This window comes from Balaenoptera musculus, chromosome 3, assembly GCF_009873245.2.
Source record: "Balaenoptera musculus isolate JJ_BM4_2016_0621 chromosome 3, mBalMus1.pri.v3, whole genome shotgun sequence".
In the NCBI taxonomy this organism is placed as follows: Eukaryota; Metazoa; Chordata; class Mammalia; order Artiodactyla; family Balaenopteridae; genus Balaenoptera; species Balaenoptera musculus.
Genome location: NC_045787.1, coordinates 152,292,497 through 152,319,346, shown reverse-complemented (window position 1 = coordinate 152,319,346; position 26,850 = coordinate 152,292,497). Strand labels below are relative to the sequence as shown.

The 26,850-nt window shown below is 40.2% G+C and overlaps 1 protein-coding gene across 3 annotated transcripts in view; it reads right to left on the bottom strand.

Moving 5' to 3' along the window:
* Window positions 1–26,850, bottom strand: part of RNF130 (ring finger protein 130) — a 121,092-nt gene that overhangs the window by 14,483 nt on the left and 79,759 nt on the right. Inside the window, exons 5-9 of one of the 3 annotated variants that reach the window (XM_036847172.1) lie at window positions 25,367–25,449; window positions 18,102–18,198; window positions 16,161–16,365; window positions 12,889–12,982; window positions 5,611–5,798 (exon numbers count right to left, since the gene is read on the bottom strand). In XM_036847172.1, the coding sequence (XP_036703067.1) occupies window positions 5,783–5,798; window positions 12,889–12,982; window positions 16,161–16,365; window positions 18,102–18,198; window positions 25,367–25,449 (495 nt within the window). In that variant the 3' untranslated portion in view covers window positions 5,611–5,782. Of the gene's footprint in view, window positions 1–5,610; window positions 5,799–12,888; window positions 12,983–16,160; window positions 16,366–18,101; window positions 18,199–25,366; window positions 25,450–26,850 lie in introns of those variants that run through there. The other 2 variants (XM_036847174.1, XM_036847173.1) reach the window with 2 other exon arrangements.

The window sequence follows — 26,850 nt, the reverse complement described above, 5'->3', positions numbered from 1 at the left end:
CACATCCTGTGATCTGAACTGCTAGCTATAGTTAAGTTTTCTACTGTCCAGCCTCACAGCAGAGATCTAGAATGGCAGTTTCTATTTCAACTGGATTCTTTGTATTATCTGTTGCCATTAAGTTCTATTCTTAAACTGCCTGGATAAAGAATTTAGCATAACCAAATAATTTGGTAGATAAAAAGTCAAGGAACCTTCAGGATCTTTTCTCAACTATTAAAAAGCCTAAAGTTACAACCCAGCTGGCCAAAGAGAAATCAGATTTAATTTCTTCAGGTCTGAAGTTGCCAGGCAGGATCAGGTAAGCTGCATTCCTGTTGGAGGCTCTCTGGACTAAATTCTTACCAACTTTTGGTCTATTGTAAACACTGAGGCTTCCTTGAAATAAAATACTCTTGAATAATACTATGTGTGTGTGTGTAAAAAACAAAACAAAACAACCTATGCCTCATGCATTACAAAAGTTTGTCCAAGAAGGGTTTAAAAACTCTGAAATATCACATCTGTTCCAGACTAATTTCTGATCACTCAATAATTTTTAAAATAGTGAACAAGAAGTTATTCAATTTCATACATTGCTTCAATTCATAAAGCTGATTTCTTAGTTGATAGCACCATGCCCATGAAGAAATAAGCAACTGTATTTTGATGCTAATTCTAACTTTGGTTCTAAGGAACAAATCCCACACTTTAAAGAGCACTGAGACCGTGAAATAATTGAGATGTAAAAACTTGATGATGTCAGTTCAATCTCAAAGCCACAAAACAGCAGGTTCAAATTTCAGTGGATGATGCAAATCTTCCCCAAGATTAATGGAAAGCCCTATCCTAGAAATTCACTCATTTTATTTCTTAGCTTTTGTAAAAAGTCTGTATTTGGCCTGAACAGCACCTACTTTTTTTAGTCTTACTCTCTGCTAGGACTTGAAATAATGTGAAAAGGGTGAAAGTACAGTAATAGAAACAGTAACATTGCCTTTAAATAGTCCTACATCTCCTGACTGTTGATGAAGGAAAATAACAATTCACCATAAATGGTAAATAGAGGAGAGGGAACAACTGATTTGATTTCCACTGGATAAAGGTAGGTGGGGAGGAACTATACTATTAATTGATGAAAATACTACTAAGTGAAAAACATTTTGTAGGTATTAAGGAGAATGTCAAGGCAACAGAACCCATTCTAGAGGGTAAGATCAAACACATTGAGCTTAACTCTCTAGCATTTAGAGTTGGCTGGAAATATCAGGAGGATCACTGAACCAGTGAATCTCAATGAATAATGATGTAATGAATAACCTGTGCAGCTTTTAAAAATCCTTTAACCCCATGTGCACTTAACAAGAGAGCCTCCAAACAAATGAAGCAAAAACAGACATAATCAAAGGGAGAAATAGACAATTCAACAACAGTCATTGGAGGCTTCAATACTTTACTTTCAATAATGGATAGAACACTAGATAGAAGATAAAGAAGGAAAGAGCTATTAACCAACTAGACCTATAGAGCACTCCACCCAGAAACAGCAATCTATATATTCTTTTCAACTGCACATGGAACATTCTCCAGGGTAGACCACATGTTAGGTTATAAAACAAGCCTCAGTATAAGTAAAATGACTGAAATCATACAAAGTATGTTCTCCAACCACAATGGAAAGAAGTTAGAACTCTATAACAGAAGGAAATTCACAAATATGTGGGATTTAAACAACCAATGGATCGAAAGGAAAATCACAGCAGAAACTAGAAAATACTCTTAAGATGAATGATATAAAAACCAAAACATACCAAAATTATGGATGGGTGAAATTGTGCCTACAGAGTAATTTATAGCTGTAAATGCTTATATTAAAAAAGAGAGATCTGAAATCTGTAACATAATCTTCCACCTTAAGAGAAGAAGAAAAAAATGAGACCCAAAGCAAGAAGAAGGGAGAAAATTATAAAGATGTGAGTGAAAATTAATAAAGTAGAGAATAGAAAAATAGACAAAGCAATAAAACCAAAAGTTGGTTCCTTGAAAAGATCAAAATTTACAAACCTTTAGCAAGGCATAACTAGCTAAACCATGGATAAGCGTTAGGTGCATGTATCTTTGACCAGGCAAAAAAGAACTCAAATTACTAAAATCAGGAATGAAAGAGGGCACATAACTACTGACATTGAAGAAACAAAAAGGATTATAAGGGAATCTTATGGACAACCGTATGCCAACAAATATGATAACCTAGATGAAATGGACAAATTCCTAGAGAGAGACAAATTACTGAAATTGACTTAACTAGAAATAGAAAACCTGAATAGGCCTATAAGAAGTAAGAGGGTAAATCAGTAATCAAAAAACTTCCCACAAAGAAAAGACCACAACCAGATGGCTTTATTGGTGAATTCTACCAATTAAGAATTAACACCAATCCCTCTCAAACGCTTTCAAAAAACAGAAGAGAAGGAAACACTTCATAATTCATTATATGAGGCTAGCATTACACTGATACCAAGTCAGAGAAAGACATCACAAGAAAATTACAGACCAATATTCCTCATTGAATATAGATATAAAAATCCTCAGCAAAATACTAGCAAACTGAATCCTGAAACATAGAAAAACATAATCCTATTATGACCAATTGGGATTTATCTCAGGAATGTAAGGTTGGTTCAACATATGAAAATCAATTAATATAATATACCATATTAATAAAAGACAAAACCCACACGATCATCTCAACAGGCACAGAAAAAGCATCTGACAGAACCCAAACTCGTTTATGATAAAAACACTCAACAAGCTAGGAGCAAAAGGGAACTTTTCAACCTGATAAAAGGACATCAGTGAAAATCCCACAGCTAACATCATACTCAACAGTGATAGACTAAAAGCTTTTCCCTCAAGATCAGGAACAAGACATGGATGTCTGCTTGTACCACTTCTATTCAACATTCTATGAATGAAGGCTCTAGCCAGGGGCAATTAAGAAAATGAAATAAAAGGCAGCCTGACTGGAAAGGAAGAAGTAAAACTATCTCTATTTGCAGATGACATGATCCCGTATATAGAAAATTCTAAGGCATCCACTAAAAAACTATTAGCGCTAGTAAATGAGTGCAGCAAGGTTGTGAGGATAAAAGCTCAATGTACAAAAATCAATCACATTTCTGTAGAAATTAAATAAATAAATAGGAAGGCATCTCCTGTTCATGGACTGGAAGACTTAATATTGTTAAGATGACTCTACTACCTAAAATGACTTGCAAATTCAAGGTAATCCCTATCAAAATCCCAGGGGGCTTTTTTTGCAGAGATTAAAAACTGATCCTAAAATTCATATGGAAATGCAAGGGACCCTGAATAGCCAAAACAATCGTGAAAAAGCTGGAGGACTCACACTTCCCAATTTCAAACTTACTACAAAGTAATAGTAATCAATACCATGTGATACTGGCACAAGGACAGAATAGGGACCAATAAAATAGAACTGAGAGTCTAGAAATAAACTCATATATTATGCCTAACTGCCTTTTGACAAGAGTGCCAAGACCATTCATCTGGGGAAGAAAGAATAATCTCTTTAACAAATGGTACTGAGACAAATAAATATCCAACATGCAAAAAAAAAAATGAAGTTGGACCTCTACCTCACATCATATACATATATTAACTCAAAATGGATGAGAGAACTAAATATAAGAGCTAAAACTATAAAACTCTTGAAAGTTTTTGTGACCTTGAATTAGGCAATGGTTTCTTAGATATGACTCCTAAAACACAACCCAAAGAAAAAATAGACAAACTGGACTCCCTCCCAAAAAACCCCAAAACAAAAAAACTTGTCCTGCAAAAGAGTCTATCAAGAAAGTGAATAGAGAACTTATAGGAGAAAATATTCGCAAATCATATATTTGATAAGGGCATAGTATCTGGAATGTATAAAGAACTCTTACAACTCAGTAACAAAAAGACAAATAATCCAATTAAAAATGGGTGAAGGACTTAAATAGACATTTCTCCAAAGAAGACATTCAAGTAGCCAACAAGCACATGAAAAGACGTTAAACGTCATTAGTCACTAGGAAAATGCAAATCAAAACTACAGTGAGGTGCCACTTCACACCCACTAGACATGGCTATAATTTTTTAGAAAAAGGAAAATAATATGCACTGGTGAGGATGTAGAGAAACTGGAACCCTTGTACATTGCTGGTAGGAATGTGAAATTGTACAGATGCTTGGCGAACAGTTTGGTAGTTTTTCAACAAGTTAAACTTAGAGTTAACATATACCCCAGCAATTCTACTCCTAGGGATATACCCAAGAGAATTAAAAAGATATGTTCACACAAAAATTTGTATACAAATGTTCATAGAAGCATTATTCATAAAAGCCAAAATGTGGAAATGACCCAAATGTCCATCAATAGATGGATGAAAAAAATGTAGCATATATCCATACAATGGAATATTATTCAGCTACAAAAAAGAACAAAGTACTGATACATGCTACAACTGGATGAATTTTGAAAACACTATACTAAGTGAAAGAAGCCAAACACAAAAGGCCACATACTGTATGATTCTAGTTATACAAAATGTCCTGAACAGGCAAATCCATAGAGACATAGAGTAGATTAGTGGTTTCTGGGCTGGCAGGGGTGAGAGGTTACTGTTAATGGGTATGAGCCTTCTTTCTGGGATGACAAAAACGTTCTGGAATTAGACAGTTGTGATGGTTGTACGACCTTGTGAACATACTAAAAACCACTGCAGTGGCTTTACCCTTTAAAAGGGTAAATTTCATGGTATGTGAATTATATCTCAATAAAAAAAAGAATCTTCAACCCCCTACTGATTTGAGTATGACTGCTGTAGTGGACCTATTACTACTAGTGGGAATATTCTCAACTCTCAGGTATGCTGAGGTGGAAGGTTGGGCGCATTTACACATACTGATAATCCCTTCAAGCATAAGATTCATATAACATAAAATATTTCAACATCTTCCTCACAAGTAATGCAAAAAAATTTCATTTCTACATGTAAAATTGCTCTCATCCAACTTCAGAATTCACTGTTTTTAAAAGAATACAGTACAAACTACGTAAAAAAAAATCTCAGACAGATATAATTTATTACTAATCAGTTATGTATTTTGGAAAATTTTTCATACACTCACGCTTTCATCCCACCAAATATTTATTGAGCACTTACTATGTGCAAAGCACTCTACTAGGTACCAGAGATACAGTGGCAAGTGACACAGTTAAATGTCTCTGTGGCTGTGGAGCTGACGTTCTAGAGGAGTCAGATCAACCACCAACAAAGGAACAAGAAATTATCAGAGAGTGAATGGCGACCTTGAAGAAAATAAAATGGAGCAACTCAGTTCAGGGCCCGAGGGGGCATCACCACACAGGATGTCCCCACACTTGGGTCCTATCTGGGCACAACAGGAGCCAATGTGAAAAGACCAAAAGAAACAGCATCACTGTTCCTCCCCTGGGGAGTATGAGCACGTTCTGTATCTGAAACACACACAAATGAAATTTGGGCATGTGATCTCCAAATCAGCCTTCCAAACACAAGTGGGTGAATAACACTCAACAACACAGTCTTTTAATTTTATTATTTATTTATTTTAATACAAAGCTTTGGCATTAGCAATTTTATGAAAAAATAAAATGTACTAAAAATAAATGCTTGTGTGGCATGATTGGTAAATGATGCACAAAAATAGGTTCTTTTTTCCTTCAAGGCAATCAGTCAGAAAGCATTCTTTTCCTTCTTCAAAACCATTCTACCCTATGGAATAAAAGGAAAAAAGAGAGGTCAAGAATTAGTTAACAGGTAGTTGTCAATGTTTTAAAATAACAGAGAAAGTAATCCTAACTGAATGGTGGCCTGGGGTTGTCCCCAAGTATTTCCCAGACCAAGTTGGTAAAGCCAGTAAGTCACTAGCATTTTCGTGAACTCAGCAGCTGTAGATCTGAGGTCAAGTGGCTCAGTCACCTAAAAGTGTGTTAGTACTTCCAAAAGGAAGGCAGGGAAAAGTACAGGCTAACAGCATTTTGTTTAAAAATGCAGGGACAACTGTCGTACAATTTACAACTTTTCCTGGTTTGAACACATGTTCTAAATGCTGAGTGCCCTGAAATCTGTAGCTGCTGTCTTTACAATATGCTCCTGCTTTATACCTCAAACAAACATGTCCTTATTTATTTTGAAGTAAGATTTGAGGAGTACAGACTCCCAGGGATGTAAGGCTTTCTTACAGGAATTCCCCAGATTTTACGTGCGTGCGTGTGTGTATGTGTGTGTGTGTGTGTCCCTAAATCAGGTGCCTGAAGGTACCTGACATCTTTGGAAGTTTCCTGCATTACCCTCAGGCTAATGCTGCCCCCTCTGCAGCCTGGCACTGTGGGACTGCCCTAGTTCCTGAACCCTAATAGAGTCTGGTTCATTTCTAAGGTTCCCACGTCATATCTTCAATTCTGCTCTCTTTTTTCCCGGCAGAATTCCAGACCCATACTTCAAACCTCTTAATCTTTGGTCAACATACAACTCTCCAGCATCTCCTGTTTTATCTCCTCCCCATCATCCTGACTTTCTCCTTCAGCTCTGTATTTTCACCTAACCTACCTTCTTGCTTCCAGTCTCTACCATGAAAGCAACTTCTCAGCCATCAGCAATTTTCTTTTTGCTGAAAAGCCTTAGGTATCACCTGCTGGTTACAAAAAACCAGTCCAAATTCTGTAGTCTGCCTACCGTCGCCACCACCTACAGCAGACACATCAAACCACACAACTCGCTGAAACTGCTCTGCTTTTTCTCACCTTGTGCTTTAATTATGCCTGGCTTGGTTTCTAAGTCACCCCCTCCAGGAAGCCTTTTTCAACTCCCTCAGGGCAAAAGTGGCAGTTCCCCTGTGTCTGTGTGACACTCCTGTCATCTTGTGCTGGGTCCGCAGGCACTCCCTGGCTCCTCCGTCACTTCAACCAGCACCGCAGTGCAGAGCACTGAGCAGTGCAGCCCCCTTCCCTTTCCCCAGGGTTCCTGCAGGGTAAGGCCTGGTGCCTCAAACACTGGGGAGATGGTGCCTAATGAATGAAAGGCTGGGTATGAAGGCCATTCACAGAAACTGCAAACAGGGCTCTACACTTGTTTACTGTAGTTCATATTTAAGACAACACATTGTTTTTATAACATTTCCTCTGAAAAACTGGATATAGGACTTTTAATGGGCAAATAAAGATTTTTAAGCTTACTTTTTTTTGCTGCCTAAGAAATTATAAACAACTATGCAGCCAAACATTAAAGGCACTTCTGAAAAATGAAAGACTGACCACTGTCAAAGACAGGACAGAAGTCCAGTCAAAGCTTCTGCTGCTGTAATCCTTTTGTCACCATGTTTTTAGAAAACCAAATTTATCTTTTTCAACCGCATTATTTGGAGCCCTTAAATGGCTCTCCAGAGTAGTCAAAGACAAGCAGTGTAAAGGAAAGAGTTGGAACCAGAAATACTGGGCTTGAATCCCATGCCCTTCTTCCTATGGCATTTCTTGGGGGTCACTCAGCCCCTCTGGGCCTCAGGTTACTCCTCTGTGTATATATCTCAGGCTCAGAGTGGCTAAAAGGAGAACTAAATACTAAGACAAAGAAGAGTATTCATGATCAAACTGGGGGCAAATCTTTGCTGGTATTGCTACAAAAAAGGCTGTCTCAGGAAAATAAACAATCAGAGATGTGTGCTAGCGTGAGCAAAAGTTTTTAGGTTGAAAACTAAAAATTCAAAATTCTTTAGATCAGTGTTTCTCAAACTGGAAGCTGTAACCTATTAATGGATCATAAAATCAATGCAGGAGTTCATGACCAACATTAACAACAACACAACAAAAAAGCACAGAGAAGAATAGATCAGAGAATACTGTATGTAGTAAGGAAAATGTGGAACTTCTGTTTCAGTTATACATGTGGGAGCACTGGGTCAAAATATAAAATGTATTTCTTACAGTAGGAGACGGTTAAAAAAAGTGTTTTAAAAACATTGCTTTTGGGCTTCCCTGGTGGCGCAGTGGTTAAGAATCCACCTGCCAATGCAGGGGACATGGGTTCGAGCCCTGGTCCGGGAAGATCCCACATGCAGCGGAGCAACTACGCCCGAGCGCTACAACTGCTGAGCATGCGCTCTAGAGCCCGCGAGCCACAACTACTGAAGCCTGCAAGCCTAGAGCCCGTGCTCCACAACAAGAGAAGCCACCGCAGTAAGAAGCCCGCACACTGCAACGAAGAGTAGCCCCCACTCACCACAACTAGAGAAAGCTGGCGTGCAGCAACAAAGACCCAACTTAGCCAAAAATAAATAAATAAGTTAAAAACAAACAAACAAAAAAAACATTGCTTTTGACCCTGAAGGTTCTAAAAGAGGCAGCCAGCAGAGACCCCAACCCCTCTCCTTGGGCTCTGATCTCTCCTAGGAAGGGACCATTTAGGACAGACAATTCAAGAGCAACTCTGAGAACTAGAAGGAGTCTTAGAACTTCTACCTGACTCAGGATCTGCCTCCAAACAGCTTCAGCCTTGTAACTTCTGTCTGAATAAGCAGGTCCCAGCAAGCTCATTAGCTTTCAACACAGCCCATGGCATGGATGGACAATTCTGACTGGCAGGAAGTTCTTTCTTACATGAAATGGAAATCTACCTCCCTGTAGATATCTCCAGAGCTACACAGTAAGTATCACCCTCTGTATGCACTGGTTAGTCACCACGGGACCATTATGAGTATTAAATGGGGCAATGTGGGTAGTAACAGAGCCCAAAACAGGAGTAAGTTCTTGGTAGGCATGCAATAAACAGTAGCTGTTCTCATCTTTGGCAGTCCTCCAAATACCTGGGGACACCTCTTACATCACCCCAGTCTCCTCTAAGGTAAGCATCCCTAAGATAGAAATGATTAAGTTTTCAGACTCTTTCATACTGAAATATGTCAACGTTCCTCTTAAAGAGTCCAAGCAAAACAATCCAGAAATATTGAGTAGAGAGTAAAACAGAAACATCAATTCCTTTGACCTGGCTTATAAATTTCTACCACTACACCTCAGAGGAGGACAGCTCAAGAGGAACACTGGTGTGGACAACTGAAGCCCAACGACCTGCCACAGAGCTAGGGCTTCTTGGTCTTCAGTTATGCTACAGGATTTCATATTTGTTCCAGTTATTTCATCAAGTTAACTACATCAGATTCATTTCCTCCTCCTGAGACTGTTTTGAATCTTGAATGCCTGGGCTACAGTCCTCTGCAAATCTCGGAACATGATTTCTATGCAACAGAATCCAGGAACTTAAGAAAGGGCTGTAGAGAATACCTAGCTGAACCTCCCATTTGACTCAAAATCTCTCCTATATCATCCACATATCTTATAACTTGTTCCTCCAATAAAAACAAATATTATTTTTCAAATAAATATTTACTTTTTTTATATTGAGGGAAAAATGGATTTATATAAATGTAAGCTGGTAAATGTTGGGATTTAACAAGGTTTACTTGAATAATGAAGTAGAGCAGAAAACCTCATTTGGGCCAGAAGTTCAATAATGTTGCTTACTTAAGTACAACAAATGTTAGGGAAGCTAATATGTAAAAATATATTTAACTTACATTTATTTGTCTCTTTGACTACTATCCTGTTTAAATTTGCAAAGTCTCAAAATTCACTAGATTTGTTTGTAGTCATGGTTGAGTACTTACATAAATAGTATTTCATCACGATAGAAGGGGGTGACCCCAGATACTTGGACTTTTCATTGATCTCTGAGTTAGGCCCTGAGTGAACACACAGAGCGTAGTGAGGGAGGTGGAGTGCTTTCACCCCTAGTGGAACAGCAACCCATGGAGGCCTGGACCTGCCTGGGTTCCGCAGCCCTGCCTTTATATATGGCCAGTACTGCTTCACCTTGCCCACAGGGTTTCACCAATGACTAGACTGGGTCAAGGTCTTATTGACATCACAATACAATCAGTGTAACACTGTCAGAAAAGTAAACTATAACAGTAGGTAGAAAGCATAAGGTGGAATTTACTACTAATTTCCAGACAAATCATTAAAATGTGAAAAGACAGAATCTATTTATACAGAAGACTATCTTACAAATGGATGAGGTTACCCAGAAAATTGAAACAGAGCAATTAAATTGAAAAGGCAATCTCACTTTGATTGTAATTTTTTAGTAAAAGTGAAAAGGTAAGATAGATTTCAAAGACTTCATTAATGAAGAATAATTATAAATTTATTTGCTAAAATAAACTTTTCTCCGGAATTAAAATCACACAGGAATTTTTCATCAACATTTTTGGGACAGAGACATTGAGTAAGAGTGGCTATCTTTTTTTTTTTTTTTTTGGCTGCACTGCACGGCTTGTGGGATCTTAGTTCCCAGACCAAGGATCGAACCCAAGACCCTGGCAGTGGAAGTGCAGAGTGCTAACCATTGGACCACCAGGGAATTCCTGGCTATTATCTTTTTTTATCCCCTATAATTAAAAGGGTCTTTAAAAAGATTAAGTAATTACAGTTACAAAAAAAATCAACACATAAAAGCACAACAGGAGAGTAAAACATCACCCAAAATTGTACTAAATTAAGATAATCACCATTAATATTTTGGTGACCATCCTTTCATGCATCCGTATGTGTGTATACACACACACACATACACACACACACTCTCTCTCTCTCTCTCTCTCCCTCCCTCTCTCTCTCTCAATTTCTCTCTCTAAATGGAATCATGGAAATTGTCCTTCAGAGTGGTTTTGACTGAAGGCACAGAAATAATAGTCAAATGAACAATTGCAGCATCAACCCTCTACAAAGGCTAATGGGAGAAGGGATGGACTAAGACATGGATCTAAGATCTATGACTTAGATTCTGAGTCATGCAGGCATTTATGAGCAGAACTCTAACTTACAATAGGTAACATGTCTATTGAGCATTCTCTAAAATATCTGATACATGAACTGAGCACCTGGCTGATTCTGAGTGGCAGTAAGGTGACTACTAAATTACTTAATAATTCTCTAAAAGTGCCCAGTGTGCAGCTACTTGCTGTGATTGGTTTCCACTCTTTTGTGAAATTTTAAAGAAGTGGGCTTACATTATCATCTAGTTTATGGGTTGGTATGGGAGTAAGCAAGAGGTGACTGCAGGTGAAATAAATATGTCCCTCCAAATTGAGGTCTGAATCACAGGTACTCACGAGCTCTTATGATTCGGTATTCTACTTCATGGAAGAAAATTAATTTGCCAAAGGATAAAGGCAGATGGCCATCTTATTCAAAGAACTTTGAAAGAATTGCAGAGGAATTGTTTTGGCTAACATTTATTGAGCACTTATTATGTACGAGGCACTGTGCTAAGCACTTTATATGCTAATTCTCACAACAACCCTGTGATGTACTCCTACCATTATTCTTGTTTTATGGATGACCAAAACGAGCTTCAGATAAATATAACTGCCTAGGTCTCACAAGAAAAATATGGAGGAGCAGGGAGTCAAGTCCAGGTATGCCTGACTCCAGAATCTGGGCAATTAACATTGTGCTATGTTGAAGTAAAACTGCATCAGGTGGGCCCAACAGAAGCAGCTAGCTGTTGACCTGTTGGATGAGGCCGAGACTACTTATCTTAAGGTTGAAGAATGCCAACTGACATGACATCCTCCCAATGTCAAGGATGCCAAAGGGTACTTCTTATAAGTATCTAGCCAAAAGATCAGGTTAGAGGTAATAAAATCATGTCATTGGAAGTGGAGGTTACTTGCCCATTGTTTCCACAGTTGGACTACGAGTATTTAATTAAATCAATTAAATGAGCTTGGTTGGTTGTTATTAATCCATTAAAATGCCAGGACATAACTGAATACAGAGAGCACAGGAATTCTACCAATTCAGGTTCAAATTTGGGCAGTGTCCCAGGGATGTTTTCATCTTGAATTAGTTTTCATAAATACTTCTTAAAAGAAAGGACTGAATAATATCCTACAGTAAATGCCAAAAATTTAAAGCAAAACAAATAAAGCCAGTAAAACCTTTTCTTTATCTTACCCCCATGGAAAGCTACTCTTGGAAAACCAATGGATCAAAATGGACCTCAACTGTTACCCAGCCCAATTTTCCATCCTCTGAAAAACCTTTTACCGACAACAGCCCTGACAAGTAACACCCAGCTTCCTTCCGCCTGCATTCCTAGTCCTGCGCACTCCCTACCCCCACGGCAAACCATCTCACTGGTAAGTAGCCTTGCTGACAGATGTTCTTCTTTTTGCCAAGGTGAAATTTTGCCTTCCTGTAACCTACCCTTTGGTCCTCATTTTGTCCTATGGAAATATAGTTTATGTTTATTTTCTTTTTCTCCTGACAGTCTTTCTAATATTTGGAAGTCACAGGTCTTTCTGACTGCTTCTTTCTTGCAGGTTAAACATCCATGTTCCTTTGACCATAGGCCAGGGTGCCAGTACTCCACCAAAAGCTAAGTAGATAAGACTCCAGGTAAAGTCTGATGAGCACACAGCAAAGTGGGGCTAATCCTGTCTATGATTAGGACATGGGCATTCTCCACATACTACGACTGTATTGGTTCCCTTGGCATTTGTTCCATTGTTGATTTATTCTAAGCTTGTGGCTAATGAAAGCCCTGAGATCTTTTCTAAAGTGAGCAGTTGTTGCTGAGCACGGTGAACTCCCAATCAGTGTTACTGTTCATGAAATAAACTATTTTGCTAGGTATGATCCCATCAGGATCAGTATGGTAGAAGGCAAGTCTCATGATCTTTATGAAAATTACATATTTTCTTGGGATCATCTGGCACATGCAATCCAAGAAACAATTGGTTACTTACTCATTAGCATTCAAGCTAGCTGTGGCTCTGATGATCATGTAGCAGAGTGTGAGAGCACTGAGGAGGCCAAAACTGGCAATAATAAACCATTCTTCTGTTGACAAAGGAAAGGGAGGAAATCACTCTGGGGAGAAGGCTTATGTCAAATCGATGTCAACATTTCCCTCAAATGCAACGAAGCAGACGTCAACGGAGGTGTAAGCCAAGACTGGCCCAAGGAAGTGAAGCAGGAGGAGGTTTGCCAGAGAGCTACTAAGTGGAGAAGGTTAGTGGAAGTAGTGGTGAAAGCTGCAAGGGAGAAAGGAAAGCATGGCCCAAACATTTCTTCCAGTTAAAGTCCTGAGGTTTGTGAGAAGTGTGGCCACCAAAAAGTATGTCACTTCTGCATGGCTGTGTCCCTCATTCTCTTTTTTTTTTTTTTCCCCCCTCATTCTTAAAGAAAGGCTTAGAAACATGGAGCAGTGGTTCCCAAAGATCTCGTGGGTACTCCAAGCAGTCTGCAGGCTGGCCTTCCATGGCATTCACATCTATATTCTTTTTGCTTATGAGTGGGTTTACTTATAGTCTTTATTTAAAAAGGACATCTTATTGGTGTCTCCTGCAAAGAAGAGAACTACCCTTCACAACCCCACCGCTGGGAAGCGGCACTGGCTGTTCTGGCTTTATTAAACAGAAGTAGAAAGGGTAGGTTATTCACAAGGTAGGTTATTTCAACTCTTGGCTCATCAAAGAGTTGAAAACGTCTGGTACACAGAACTCTAAAGGTTTTTATCTAGTTCTCTCTAGATCCAGGAAATAGGTTAATATTTTCCCTTAACTTTTCAAACTCTGTATCATCAAGGTAACATTCCAAAAACAGTACTTACTGAGAACCACAAAAATAACCTGAGAACCAATCTGACTTCCTAAAAAGTCTTAACTATAAAATATTTCCTAAAATATACACAAACTAGGGCTGGTTTAACAACGTGTTACACAGTAAAGTTCCCTATACATCTGCAATAATGCAGAGAAGAAATTTATACTTGGAATGCCAAATGTTTATATGCGAAAGCTGTGTATAACATGGGAGTTTCTTAATCTGGTTTCCATGAATCCTACATCTATGCAAAACTGTGTGTGCCTAGGAATTTTTCTAGAAAAACGTTATTATACTTTCACTGAATTTTAAAGGTTGTGATCTTCAAAAGGTTAAGAAGAACTGTTCTTCAGGATTCCAGGATGCTGAGTTGTTCTATGAGCATTTCTCTGCCCACCTTGGTTTACATTATTAAAATGCACAGCAAACTCTTTCATTTTAGATAACAGTGCAGCCACTGCTTCTTGGAATACAAATTCCTCATCAATAGAGTGAATTTATAAGGTTTTTATTTAAGTCAAAATAAACATTTAAGAACCCATGCAAAATCCACCATTTTTACCCACATATATTTTAAGTTAGAAAAAATATATACTGGCATTTAAAAAAAATTAAGAGATGGCTGATAATCAATTTCAAGAAGCTTAACATAGCATTCTTTATTTTTTTCTTCTTAGGCTTTTATACATGATAAGCAGACTAACTTTTAGAACTTCAATTACGTCTATGTTTCCAATTTTGAATATAGCATCCATACACGCATGGCATTTCAGTTACAAAAATTAGTAACCAAAAAGAAGTAAACACCGTCGTAATAATGCCCGATGGGCCCAGAGGTATTTTAGCACCGACCTACTGCAGCTGGGGTCTCGGTCACCTCTGTTCTCCCCAGTGTGTAGTTAGCACAGTGCCTTGCAAACAGTGGATGCTGGTTGAATGCACTGTAGTTACTATGGCACTACAGAGCTTTGAGGTTAAAGCAGAGGTAGCTTTGGTCTAATTTAACCACATGAGTTTCATTTATTAACATGTACAAATTCTGCTAAAGGTGATTAATTTGATACATGAAGTAATATTTTTATCATCAAAACATAAGATTTTGAAAGGTTATTTCTATATAAAATATAATGGGATCAGTACTTAATGTAGTAGTAGGTGCTCAATAAATGTCGATCAATGAAGGACCTACCAAAAACTCATTAGTAAACAGACAACTTTTGTCTCCTTTATTATTACTAGATCAATTTTTAAAAATCTAGCCCATAAAACCTAAATGTCAAAGCAGGACAACATGAAATGCTGTTAAAACAAACCATTGGTAAATGGTAAGAAATCAGTCAAATTGTATCAAAGAATAGTTTTACTTATTTTATAACTGAATGAAGTCTCCTTGAGTTTAGACAGATGAGAAAATAAAACTTGGGAAATCATTTTCTAACAATAATTTTTGGTTAGTTAAGATCACGTATACTTCAATTGAATAGACCACACAAGTCTTACTATTTAAGGGAAAACTCTTTTTAACAGCTCTATCCATTTTATTGACTCCCAGAGTTGAGAGGAGTCCCATTAGGGTTAGGGCTCGAAGCTATAGGTAAGCAACAGCATATACTGAAAAAGGCAGCACCAGAGTGGTGACGAGGAAGATGGGGTGAAAGGTTGTTAGATGAAAATAACACATAAAGAATGGATTGAAAACAGCTGGCTTGTTACGGGGTGAATGTCCACAAGGCCCACTCGCACGCCTGCCAGCCCACTCATACTTTGGCAAGGCCATCAAAACACTCAGAGCATTTTTTTTTTTCCTTCTCGTCAACAGTTCAACAATCATGACGTTCATAATTAGCCCAGAGCATTTTTTAAAAGTAGATTACCTTTTGGCTTTTCTCACACTTCTTGTACGATTATACCAAAGAGGTAAGTGCTAAGACACCAAATTTCATAAAAGTATAAAATAAAGTGAGCAGCAGCTGGCCATCTCAACTGTTCCTAAAGTTGTGAATTTTTAGGTTCAAATTCTGGATTAGTTTTTTACTAGGTTGCCTGCAGCCTAGGTACCAGAGACCACTGGTGCTCACAGTTACACGACACACCTGAGATGCTGCTGACGTCCTACCTCACGTCCCTGCCTGCAATGCAATCATTTCAAAACAGGCTTATAAACAGCTATTAAGACAAACCTCTGATCAACTACTCATCAAATGGCAACTATTCCTATTAACTACACACAAGTACACAAGCTTCTTATTATAAAGGAAGTTTCGTTATTCCAAATATCTGTTTTAACAAAAGTAACCATTACTTTCTCAGTTACAGACTAAGTCACTGGCCCTCGTGATTGCCTCAACTCTCCACCACACGTCAAATACTAGCAGCAAATCTGTCCTGTGCCCTGGGCACAGGGCCCACTTACTTGTTACTGCGATGTTGATCTCTCCTGTTCTAGGAGTGAGATCCCCATCCTGAGGAAGAGGCGAGATCCCCGAAGTTCGAAGTGGCTCGAGGCCAAGGGAGTTGTCACTGGCGAGGTCACCTAGGGCTGATCTTCGGTTAACTGCTTGGGTTCTGGTGAGCCTTTCCATATCAAATGCTACGTTATCAGTACATGGCAAATTTGGCTGCAAAATATTTCCAGATTAAAAGTACTTGTAAGATTAACAAATCCTTTTATACAATTCTAAATGTTTGACATCCTGTTGCAAAGACTTTACCAAGTTTTTTCCAGGTGATTTCCTCTCATTTCTCTCCCCATCTACACCTTCCACTCTCATCCAAGAATTTTTATTTAAAAGGAACAAACGATTTCTTCCCCAAAATGGTACTAAGGAAAGCCAAAATCCATTGCAGAACCGAGAAAATTGAATACTTCATCTTTACAAAGTGACAACCTTTTGTGGACATGGCTCACAGGCAGAGGGATTCATTATTATAAAGCTGACAAACAGCGCAGTTATCACTTTGGCTCGTATGTTAATACAGGTAACATAAAATATCCTTTCACCCTATTAACTTCTCTGTAATACCCCCACCTATCTGCTAGTCAGTTTTTAAATATCTTCTATCTTTAAACATAAGTAAAGCACACAACCAAGAGCAGATCAACACTGAAAAGACTTCTGAACTCTAAGAAAACTATGTTTCAAAACCTAAGCATTGGGACTTCCCTGGGGGCGCCGTGGTTAAGACTCTGCGCTCCCAATGCAGGGGGCCTGGGTTCGATCCCTGGTCAGGGAACTAGATCCCACATGCATGCTGCAACTAAGAGTTTGCATGCCACAACTAAGGAGCCCGCCTGCCACAACTAAGACCCAGTGCAACCAAAAAACAAAAACAAAAACAAAAAACACCTAAGCATCTAATGCTGAAGGAGAGGTACAGAGCTGCTGTGGGGTCAAAGCCTACCAACTAAAAAGTGGATATGAAAGGCCAGGGATGCTGCTAGACAGTCTCAAGGACGGCCCTCACCAGAAGGAATTACCTAGGCCAGTGTCAGTGGTGAAGAGGTGAAGAAACTACAACATCACTGATGTGATCTCTGGAGATGGAGGATAAATGGGGCATCACTACCTAACTAGATAACATATTTCAAATAGGACTACTTAGATCTGTAAAGCTAAAACAAGGAATTCATCTGCTGGGTCAAAATAAACTTTCTTCTCTATATGGAGATTATTCATTCACTCTTTTTTGAGACCAGAAAGTATTTCACTTTCCTCTAAAAAGCAATAATCCTGGACATATACTTCTCTTAAGGAAGGAACTGCAGGAAGTCTCCAGGTCCTCAGTTAGTCAGTCCTGACTCTCCTGGCCAGGGCTGAAGTGCCCTATGTGGCCGGCACCCAACCAAAACCCCTGCCCAGCTGTCAAAGGTCTGCCCAGGGCTGGCACTGCCCACCTTCACTGACTGCAATTACCAACACCCAGGAGAGCAAAGCCAAATTCAAGAGGAAGGAACATAAGTGATGACATAGTTTTATATCATGCTGAATGCAGAAAAAATTACTATTGGACCAGAGTTAAAAGTCTACATTCTATTCCTTAAAAAAAAAATATTGGAATAGAGGAAAATCATGTTCTTCTCTCTACCTCAGTTCTTCATCACACACCCACCACCCAACAGAAGAAGCAGGCTGTAAAGTGGACTAGCACAGTTCTTCATCTGCTCTTCCAGAAGTTTCCTGAGGTGGGCTGGACTTTAAGTAACGTAGGAAAAAAGGCAGTGTTGGACTAACAGGGTTATCTGGCAGAGAAAGCCAGTGTTTTCTTGTGAGACTTTTAACCATCCGCTTGTGCTATGTTATGTTATGCTTAGAGATAATACTACACAAAAGTATTAACAAAATAGGAAACATACCACAATTCCCAGGGCCTTCAAAATATTAAGTTTGCACATAGGACAGGTACAATGTTCACTAAGCCAGGGATCCACGCAGGATTTGTGGAAAACATGCCTATAAAAAAATGGAGAATTATATCACAAATTATATACTGAAAAACTCCTAGGCCAAAATGTAAAGAAATGGAATTTTTAGTTAGTCTGTTTGGTACCAAGAGACAAATATTGGGGATGTATTAAAATTGAGCTGGCAGAAAATATCCTGAATCCAATCTTGTATGTTGATAGCACTGTATAATGAGAACTGATACGTAGTATTTGGCTGTTTGGTGTTTTTACTCCACCAAATTCCAAAAAAGATTTGAGGAAAAGTAGGAAATTTATTAACAATGAAGATAATGAATTATACGTTATAAATCAGTTGTTTTCAATAATATCTAAAGTAGAAATAGAATTTCAAGAAAATATTAACCAGAAGTTAAATGAAGAGTTCTCTATATAATTAGTTTCATGGACCTCTGTTTAAATATCATTTAAAAAATTATTTAAAGAGACTTCTAAGCAACCCAGGTTAAATGTTTGTAAAGTTACAAACATTGGGTGGTTCGAACTATGTTTAGGGATGCACTGTGCTTGAGGACCAGATAACATTTGGTAGCAGTTTCCAGCTGAAATGTTGAAGGGAGAGAAAGGATGGGCGATTTTCTCTCTTATTCCAGAGAGTAGAAAGTCACATCCTTGTGACTGGAAATAAATCATGGACGGTTTTGCATTCTTGAAAAAGATGCCTGTGTCCTTTGGAAAGGAGAAAAGATTGTCAGGGAGCTGTTGACATCATTTCTCAAGCTCAAGTACCTCTCCGTGGTAGCTCTGAGAACCTGAAACGAGGCCACACGGAAGCCCCCGAGTCCTGGCCAAGCAGGGGCAAGGGCAGGTGCCAGGACAGATGTTCCAGGCACCTTTGGAAGCACTATAATCAGAGTCTCTGGATAAGATAGAATAAATTTTGAGAAAGATATCTAATTGAACCATGGTATGCTTTTTAAACCTTGTTAATTTATAATTTATATATAGCGTATAAGCAGTTATATACACGTGTTTTAAAATGCAGTTTTGATTTTAAAAAGTAGGAGATTAGAAAACTCACTTTTTAAATTGGGATTTGGAAGAAACATTCATGCTTACAGCTTCAACCCAAACAACCTAACATCACTTGGTAGCCTTGTACCCATTTCTTTGGGGTAAGAATAAAAATCTTGACAACTAAATATATTAATCTAGTCTGAAACTTACAGATAATGCAATGAACCAGAACCTCATCATCCTTGAAAGCTTTTATTTAAAACTGAAGGTTTTTACTTAAGAGGTGAAAGTCATCAAACCATAGGCAAGACCTAAATTCATTCAGTATACACAATGCACTGTCACGTCTGTTTCCTGTTCCTTGCATCCAAGTATGAGTGTACTCCAAAAGGGAGATGAAGGCTCCTTACCACAGGGCTGCACCAAGGGCGTGTTCTCAGAGATGGGGTTCAGTCCCCAGCAGCTGTGAACTGTGCCAGTGCTGGCTGTGGCCCAACAAAGACTAGAACAAGGCCTCTAGTCCTTTTTGAAGACGTATACCCTTTAGGTCTGACATAAATGACAGATCCTCCCCCTTGCAAGGGTGCATCTGCCTAATATCTGGCGTACTTTTTGGAAGGCCTATGGACCACTGAGGGTTTGGTCAGTGTTGGGTGGCTGGGAAGGTGCTCTAAGCCAGTTCTATGTAGTGTAGACCACGGACTTTGGCCAGTTGGCAGGTGACATTAGAGATAAGGTTTTGTGATCTCTGATGCAGCTGCTTTGGTGTGGGGCAGCTGACTTGAGCCGGCTGTTTGTGGAGACCTTGGTTTAAGCCAGCAGCGGTGGCCTGGCTTTCACCTTCCCACTCTTACCAGCGTTTTTGCTTTCCCCTTTTCTTATTGTCTGGTCTTTTCTATTACTGGTTATTCAGAAAGGAACAAAATGGTATAATCCTATATTTAATTTTTAAAGCTGCGTAAGTTGAGTGTTCTCTATTTATCTGTTCTTTAACCTTAGTTATAAATGGATTTCTCTTATGTTGGGGTTCTTAATTGTTTCCTTGGAGGTTTGCTGATCTAAAAGAAAGTATCTGGTCCCCTGCTGTGGGGCACTGTAATGAAGGAAAACAAAGACTAACTGGTTTTCTAGGGACAAGCTGAGAAAGAAAGCCTCCCCTCCTTAGCTGACTCAAAATCACAAAGAAGTATTTTCTTTCATAAAAAAATAACTTTTCCTTTTGACTATCTGTTTACCCCATGGCTTTCCTACCCCCAGTCCCCACCCCAGCCAGTGATCCCTCCCTCCCTCCCTCCCACACTCCCTCCTCCATCTGTGCTGTCTTTCCAGGTTCCCTACAGTCCAGCTCCTGCACCTGGCCCAGAGACCATCAGTCCGATTCCCACAGCACATCTCCCTCTTCTGAAAACAAAACCTGACAACGTTTGTCTTCACCTACTGGCCCTTCTGACACAAGCCTATCACTCTGCTTCAGGTCACTGACAGAACTGTGGTGAAGAGCTGCCCTGTACTTGTTGCTTCTTTTCTTCGTCACCCATTGTTTTTACCTCTTGCTTCTATCTCCTCAGGTCTACTGTTTTACCAAACTCCACATGGCCTTCCCTTCCTCCTAGGTAAAGTTCTGCTACTACAACACTCTGAGCCTTGACAAACTGCCCTTTCTGACTCCCAGCTGTCTCATCTGAACACTGCGGGGTTGGGGCGTAGTGGGGAAGGTTGCCTGCCATCTACCTTGTGAAGCTGTTTGGAGCAGTAAGTGAAAAACTTAGAAAAGGCACCAAGGACATGCAGATGAAAGGTGTCACTAAACATACATTCAGGCAAAGTAACGTCAACATTTCACACGATATCCTGATACGTGGTCAGAACACTTGAGTGTGCCTCAGGTCCCAGCACGCCCAGCACCAGAGTGACCTCGTACAAGCTTGCAGACATACCACAAGCATGCGCAGACACCTCAGAGGGCGGCACCTGGGGCCAGCCAGACCTTGAAAAGAAGCTCCCTTCTCACTTTTATAGAAGACTTGAATAATAAAAATGCACATAAAAGCAGAAGAGGGCCCAACATATTTAGGGCTGAGTGGTGCACGGGAATGGAAAGCAGGTGATGTGCTGAGGACAGTGAAACGTGAAAAGGATAAGCGTATCAGAGCTTCGGCAAAAGTCCTTTATTCCTATTAGAAATACTTTGGGATACAGAATGTGAAACGTATAGAACATGAAAGGAACCAAACCAATAATACTGAAATACGATGCTTTCCCACTCTCCTACTTCCCACGTACACCATAAGCTAGAGTGTGATCAGAACAACGGCTGGGGGTGGGGTGAGGAGTCTACATTGAAGGTGAGTTGTTTTCACAGCTCTGCAGCCTCTTGGTGCCGTGCAAGAACCTGGCAAATATAAAAGGATCCAGGATTATTAAAGGTCAGAGCAAATAACTCTTCTCCCTGAACTGGGACCGGCAGCAGACACTGTTGAAACAGGCCCTCCCTCTGAGGAGGGGGCATCACGGTAATGCCTCTGCCAGCAGCCAGATGACTGACCCATCTTAGCTCCCGAAGTGGCATCTTAGACATACGGTCATCCAAGCTGCAGAACTCTACTTCTGAAAAGTATTTTTAACCACTAAAAATTTTGTGGCTGACCTTTAAATAAAAGAGGTCTAAATAAAGTGCCAGTTTTCCAGTTTCTAAGATGTGTTGGCTAACATCCAAAGGATGATCAACTGTAATCAACTGCCACAAGTAGGAGGTCCCAAAGCAATGCCAACTGCCATCTGTCCACAGTAAATTAACATGACAGAAGGTAAAAAGTAAAGGTCATGCAACAAAAAGCCAGCAATCCATGAGAGGTTTGCTATCTACAGAAAGTCTTAGTTCAGTCTTGGGATAGGCTTGTTAAAAGGAAGGACAGACAAAGGCATCTGGGCTTTTCTTCTCCCCTTACTCAGAGGTAGAAGGGACAGTGAGTGCAGATGCTTTCCAGAGTCTGGCTGTAAAGGGGAGAAGCTGTAGAGTGGTATAGCTTTGGAGATGGGTTTGAAAGAGAATTATAAAAACTGGATAGAAAATGCTTGAGCATGATGAAATGCTGGTGGGTAGAGACAGAAAGAACAAAAACTGGAGGGAGCAGACAGTCAATACAGCAAGGTCCCCAAGGAAGGGAAGGTGTTGGCACACAGAGGCCTAGGTTGAAAGAGCACATTAGAACCAAGGAGGCTGTCCTCTCCATCCTAATGGGAGGGAAGGCTGCAAGGGTGGGTGTGGAGGCAGGTACGCATGAAGGCTTGGGGACAGCAGGCTGGGAGAATTTCAGCTGTCTAACAGCCATTATTTTCTGTGAGGTTTATGGTGAAGTTACCTGATGAGAGTGAGGAATAAAGGGATGAGTTAGGGTGTTTAAGGAGAATGAATACACCTGGATGTGCTGCTTGAGGAGTAGGGAGAAATGACCAGGGAAAGAGAGAGGCTCCGGGCAGCGCTCCTGGCCCAGCTGGAGGAGGGCTGGTTGGAGCCCCACGGGAGGCAGGCAGGTAGCAGAGCTGTCTGGCAACCAGAGCTAAAGGGAGACATAGCAGAGTCACACCTCGGCACAGTTTTAAAGACCTATAGACAAAAGAGGAAGGGCAGAGTATCTCAGGCAGAGGGAATAAAGCAAGTAGCGGCACAAGAGTTAATTCAAAGGTACTTGAGAGGAATCCACTGGAAAACAGAGGCTTGGAGAAGATTTGGAGTAAAGATGAGTATTTGTGTGGAGCCATCCTCTAGGTCAGTGGTTCTCAACCGGAGACATCTGTGGTTGTCACAACTGTGTGTGGGGGGTGCTATTGGCGCCTAGTGAGCGGAGCCAAAGATACTGCTAAATAACCCACAATGCACAGGCAGCACCCCAACCTGCCCAACAAAGAATTATCTGGTCCCAAATGTCCACAGTGCCCAGGTGGAGAGACCCTGCTCTAGGTCAAAAGTTGTCAACTTAGGTCATACAAAATGTTGCTTGATGTGCAAAGTTAGTCTTTACTACACCTGAGAATCATGCTGTTGTCACCATTTCAGTTAGGTGAAATGTTTTTGCTGAGCAGGCTGTGCAACACAGAGAAAGCTACAACCTGCTTCAAAGCAAAAGGGGAAGTCAGGGCAGTGGGAATGTATAGTCTAGACAAGGATCTAGGAATAAAAGACAACCAAGTGAGCAGTGCCCTAATTACAGGTGCATAGAGATGCCGTTAAGTTTGCCAGATTCTAACACTGGAAAGCAGACCACAAGCACAAAGGTTGAGACCCCTCCTCTGGCAGAAGGTGCAGCCATAGAAATGGCTGAGGTCAAGCAAAGCTCTGGACTTCAATAGACGGTATGGCCTTGCAGCATCAGAGTCACCCGGGTACTTAATAAAAACACACATGCCCGGGGATCCCCTCAGGATGTGTTTCTGAAAGTTCCCCACTGATTCTGATTTCCGGAAGAAAAAAAGAGAACTAAGAATGAAACTCTTGAGAAGCCAATGCTTGAGGGACAGGGAGAATACGGAGCAAACTTCCCAGCATAATCTATTTTCAGCTGAGGCTCCCCTGAGGAAAACAGTGCCACCTTATTAATAACCATTAGTGGTTTTGGAAGCCTTTGTTCTTAGGTCCCAGATGCTTCCAAGGGCCCCTGGACTGAGATAAGAAGACAGAGAATTTTTAAAGACTCGGCTTCTTCCTGGCTATTCCAGTGTCAAAAGAAATCTGTGCAGGTAAAAACAATTTTTAAAAGCAAGTAAGAGCTGATTATGCTTTATAACGTAACCTACTAATCTTTCCCCTGATCTGCATAGTTGACCTCTGAACAACCTAGGGGTGGGGTGGGGTTAGGGGTGCTGATGCCCCATGCAGTTGGTAATCCACACATAACTTTACCGTCAGCCCTCCGCATCCGCAGTTCTGCACATTCAACCAATTGCTGATCATGTAGTACTGCAGTATTTACTACGGAAATAAGTGGACCGGTGCAGTTCAAACCCGAGCTGTACAGGGTCAGCTGTATTTGTATGTGTATTTCCTTTAGCCTCATGTTTTTAGACTGGAAAAACTGTAATTACATAGTTTAATTTTCTATAGCACAGCTTACATTTAGTTTTACAGATTTCCCTTTTTATGTAAACTAAATGATTTGACTTCCTGAATCTTTGTTTTCTGTTTCAGTATATGGAATTATTCTTAAGTTTTGATTAAAAAACCCCAGATCTTTCTAGGCTCAAAATATATAACTATGTGAATAAGTAAACTAACACCAGTAGCCTCATGCAGACAACTACTACTAATTATTCTATTCATTCACATGTTCCGTATTATTAGAAGGCAGGAGTTATGTGGATGTCTTTTAAAAGAGAAGGGAGAAGGAAGAGGAAAAGTCTTCTGATTTTAGGCTTCTCAGTAGGTGACCTCATATTTTTCCAGTCAATGCTCAGAATTGTGTATCTTAGTGTCTCATACTCCCTAGCTTGGCATAGCACCATGGTAGAAATCCACATGCTCTTTTTAGGGCACCAGAGTACAGGCGAACATCCTCCTTTTGGAGGGAGGCATGTGGCCCTATATAAAGAGCAGGAATAATACAGAGGCACACCTTTATATTGGCTCTGCCATTTCTGACTTGTGTGACCCTGGCAGCTCTACTATTGACTTCGCCATCCTTTACTGGACAATGGGGAGAGAGTGGATGTAAACTGCACAGAGCAGAGTACCTGACGTGGGGCAGGCACACAGCACACACCAGTCCTCCCCACTTTACACAGCCAAGGCTCAAAAAAAGATTTGATCTAAGTCCTAGAGTTCTGGTACCCAGCACCAAGTGAACACTGCTGAGGCTTTATCAGACAGCCTAGTGATGTACTCTGATTTAAGAAGGAGAGGAACAGTGGCTAGTTCTGAAACCCACAGAAGTCACAGAAATAAAAATTCTTGACCTTAATGTTTTTAGGCTACTGATGTGCCTGGAGGTTATGCCCCTGTGTTTCTCATAACTAGAAAAGGCTTTGCAATCAGTTCTTGCTGAGGCACACGGCTCACCACTATGTGCAGTATGCAGCTGGGCCTCTGCCTACCAGAAAAGCCGTGGGTAAGGTGGCTCTCAAAAGCAAGTGGATACCCACTCTGAAAGGGAGATGTACAAATCACATTAGTATCATTCTATTTTAAACGAAGAAAGTTGACATACTTGCAGGGGAGAATCCGGACAACATCATTCTGTTTATAGCTTTCTATGCAGACTGCACAATGATCAAAGTCTGGGTCTGTTTCCTGAAATGAAAAGCACAGCAACAAAAGTTATACGCTAAAGCTATAAGTACCTAAATGGAGGAGATACGATCCAGCTAAGATTTTTCCTGTGGCAACTGTGGTAAACAGGTGATTATAAAGTGAAAGGTTATAAAAAAAATGTAACGTTTCCATTTGCTTAACTGTATTGACCCAAATTGTAATTAAGCCAGTCTATTTTGTTTTTAAACTATGGTGTAACAATTAATACTAATTCTGTTTGTGAAACATCTTAGAAATCAGAATACTAATTTTTTTCAAGATTCAAATCAGCTATCACCTTGGACCATCTAGTGCTGCATCACTATTCTGGTCTGAGAAGGTTTTCCTCATCAGGACGCTCATCTGACCACACAGTTAAGTACAGGCAGAAAAGATGGTTGAGCCCGCAAAAGACTCACCCCAAGGATGGGAGCTGTGCATCTGGTCATAGATTCGGGGTAGAGAACAGTCATAGACTCAACTCTATACTAGGTCTTTATCAAGGGTCAGGAAGAGTCAGCCAGGTGTTTGGTCACCCAGGGTAATTGATCTCCTTCCTCCTCTGGATTGGGGAAGGGTTCCCCTGCCTTGTCATTAAACAGAGCACTACCAGGAAAGGCTACACTATTTGCTGTGTCACTGCCCCTTGGACCGAAACTCAGTAGGGTAACTCTTGACAGGTCTAGGAGGTACAAACTAAAAAGTGTTGGCTTTAATAAGGAAAGATGGTTTTGTATTAGCATGGGGGACAAAGTAGGATGGGTAGGTTGGATGAGCTCCAGGGAAGTTCAAATTAATGTGGCAGCTGAAGGCTACCAGGTCAAAAAAGCATTTATATCAGTGACCACTCCTCTGGGGTTAAAGTACAGCTGTTGTGATGCTGCTTATATTTTCTGCAAGTGTTTTTACTTTTTTCTTTCTTTATAGTATACCATGAAGTTCACTGAAAATGTTTCTACCTTCTGGAGCTGTGTCAAGGAAAACTAGATGTGGGGTGTCAAGGCAGTGGGAATAAAAATGAGTAAAGTCAAGAAAGCGGTAAAACTTAAGACGATGGAGAATCACCTGTAATTATCCTTCCAGAGCTCTTTGCTAAAAAATTAGAGTTGGTTTTGGGGCAGAAGACAGGTTTGGTTTTATAACTTCAGAGATGCAATTTCTTCATTCTAGATAACCTTGAATATATTGAACACAGGGTCTCACATTAAGTTGCTGTTTTGTCCATAGAGAGCAGAAGCAGGGCTCTACCTAATTTTGAGATCTGACTGGAGAATTCGGGTCAGGAATCTCAGCCATAGACGGCCTCTATCACTGCCTCTCTGATTCATTCCCCCTAAGCCACTAGACCCAACCCTAACAAACTGTGCCCTTCTTTCAAACCGCGCCCTTCTTTCAAACTGC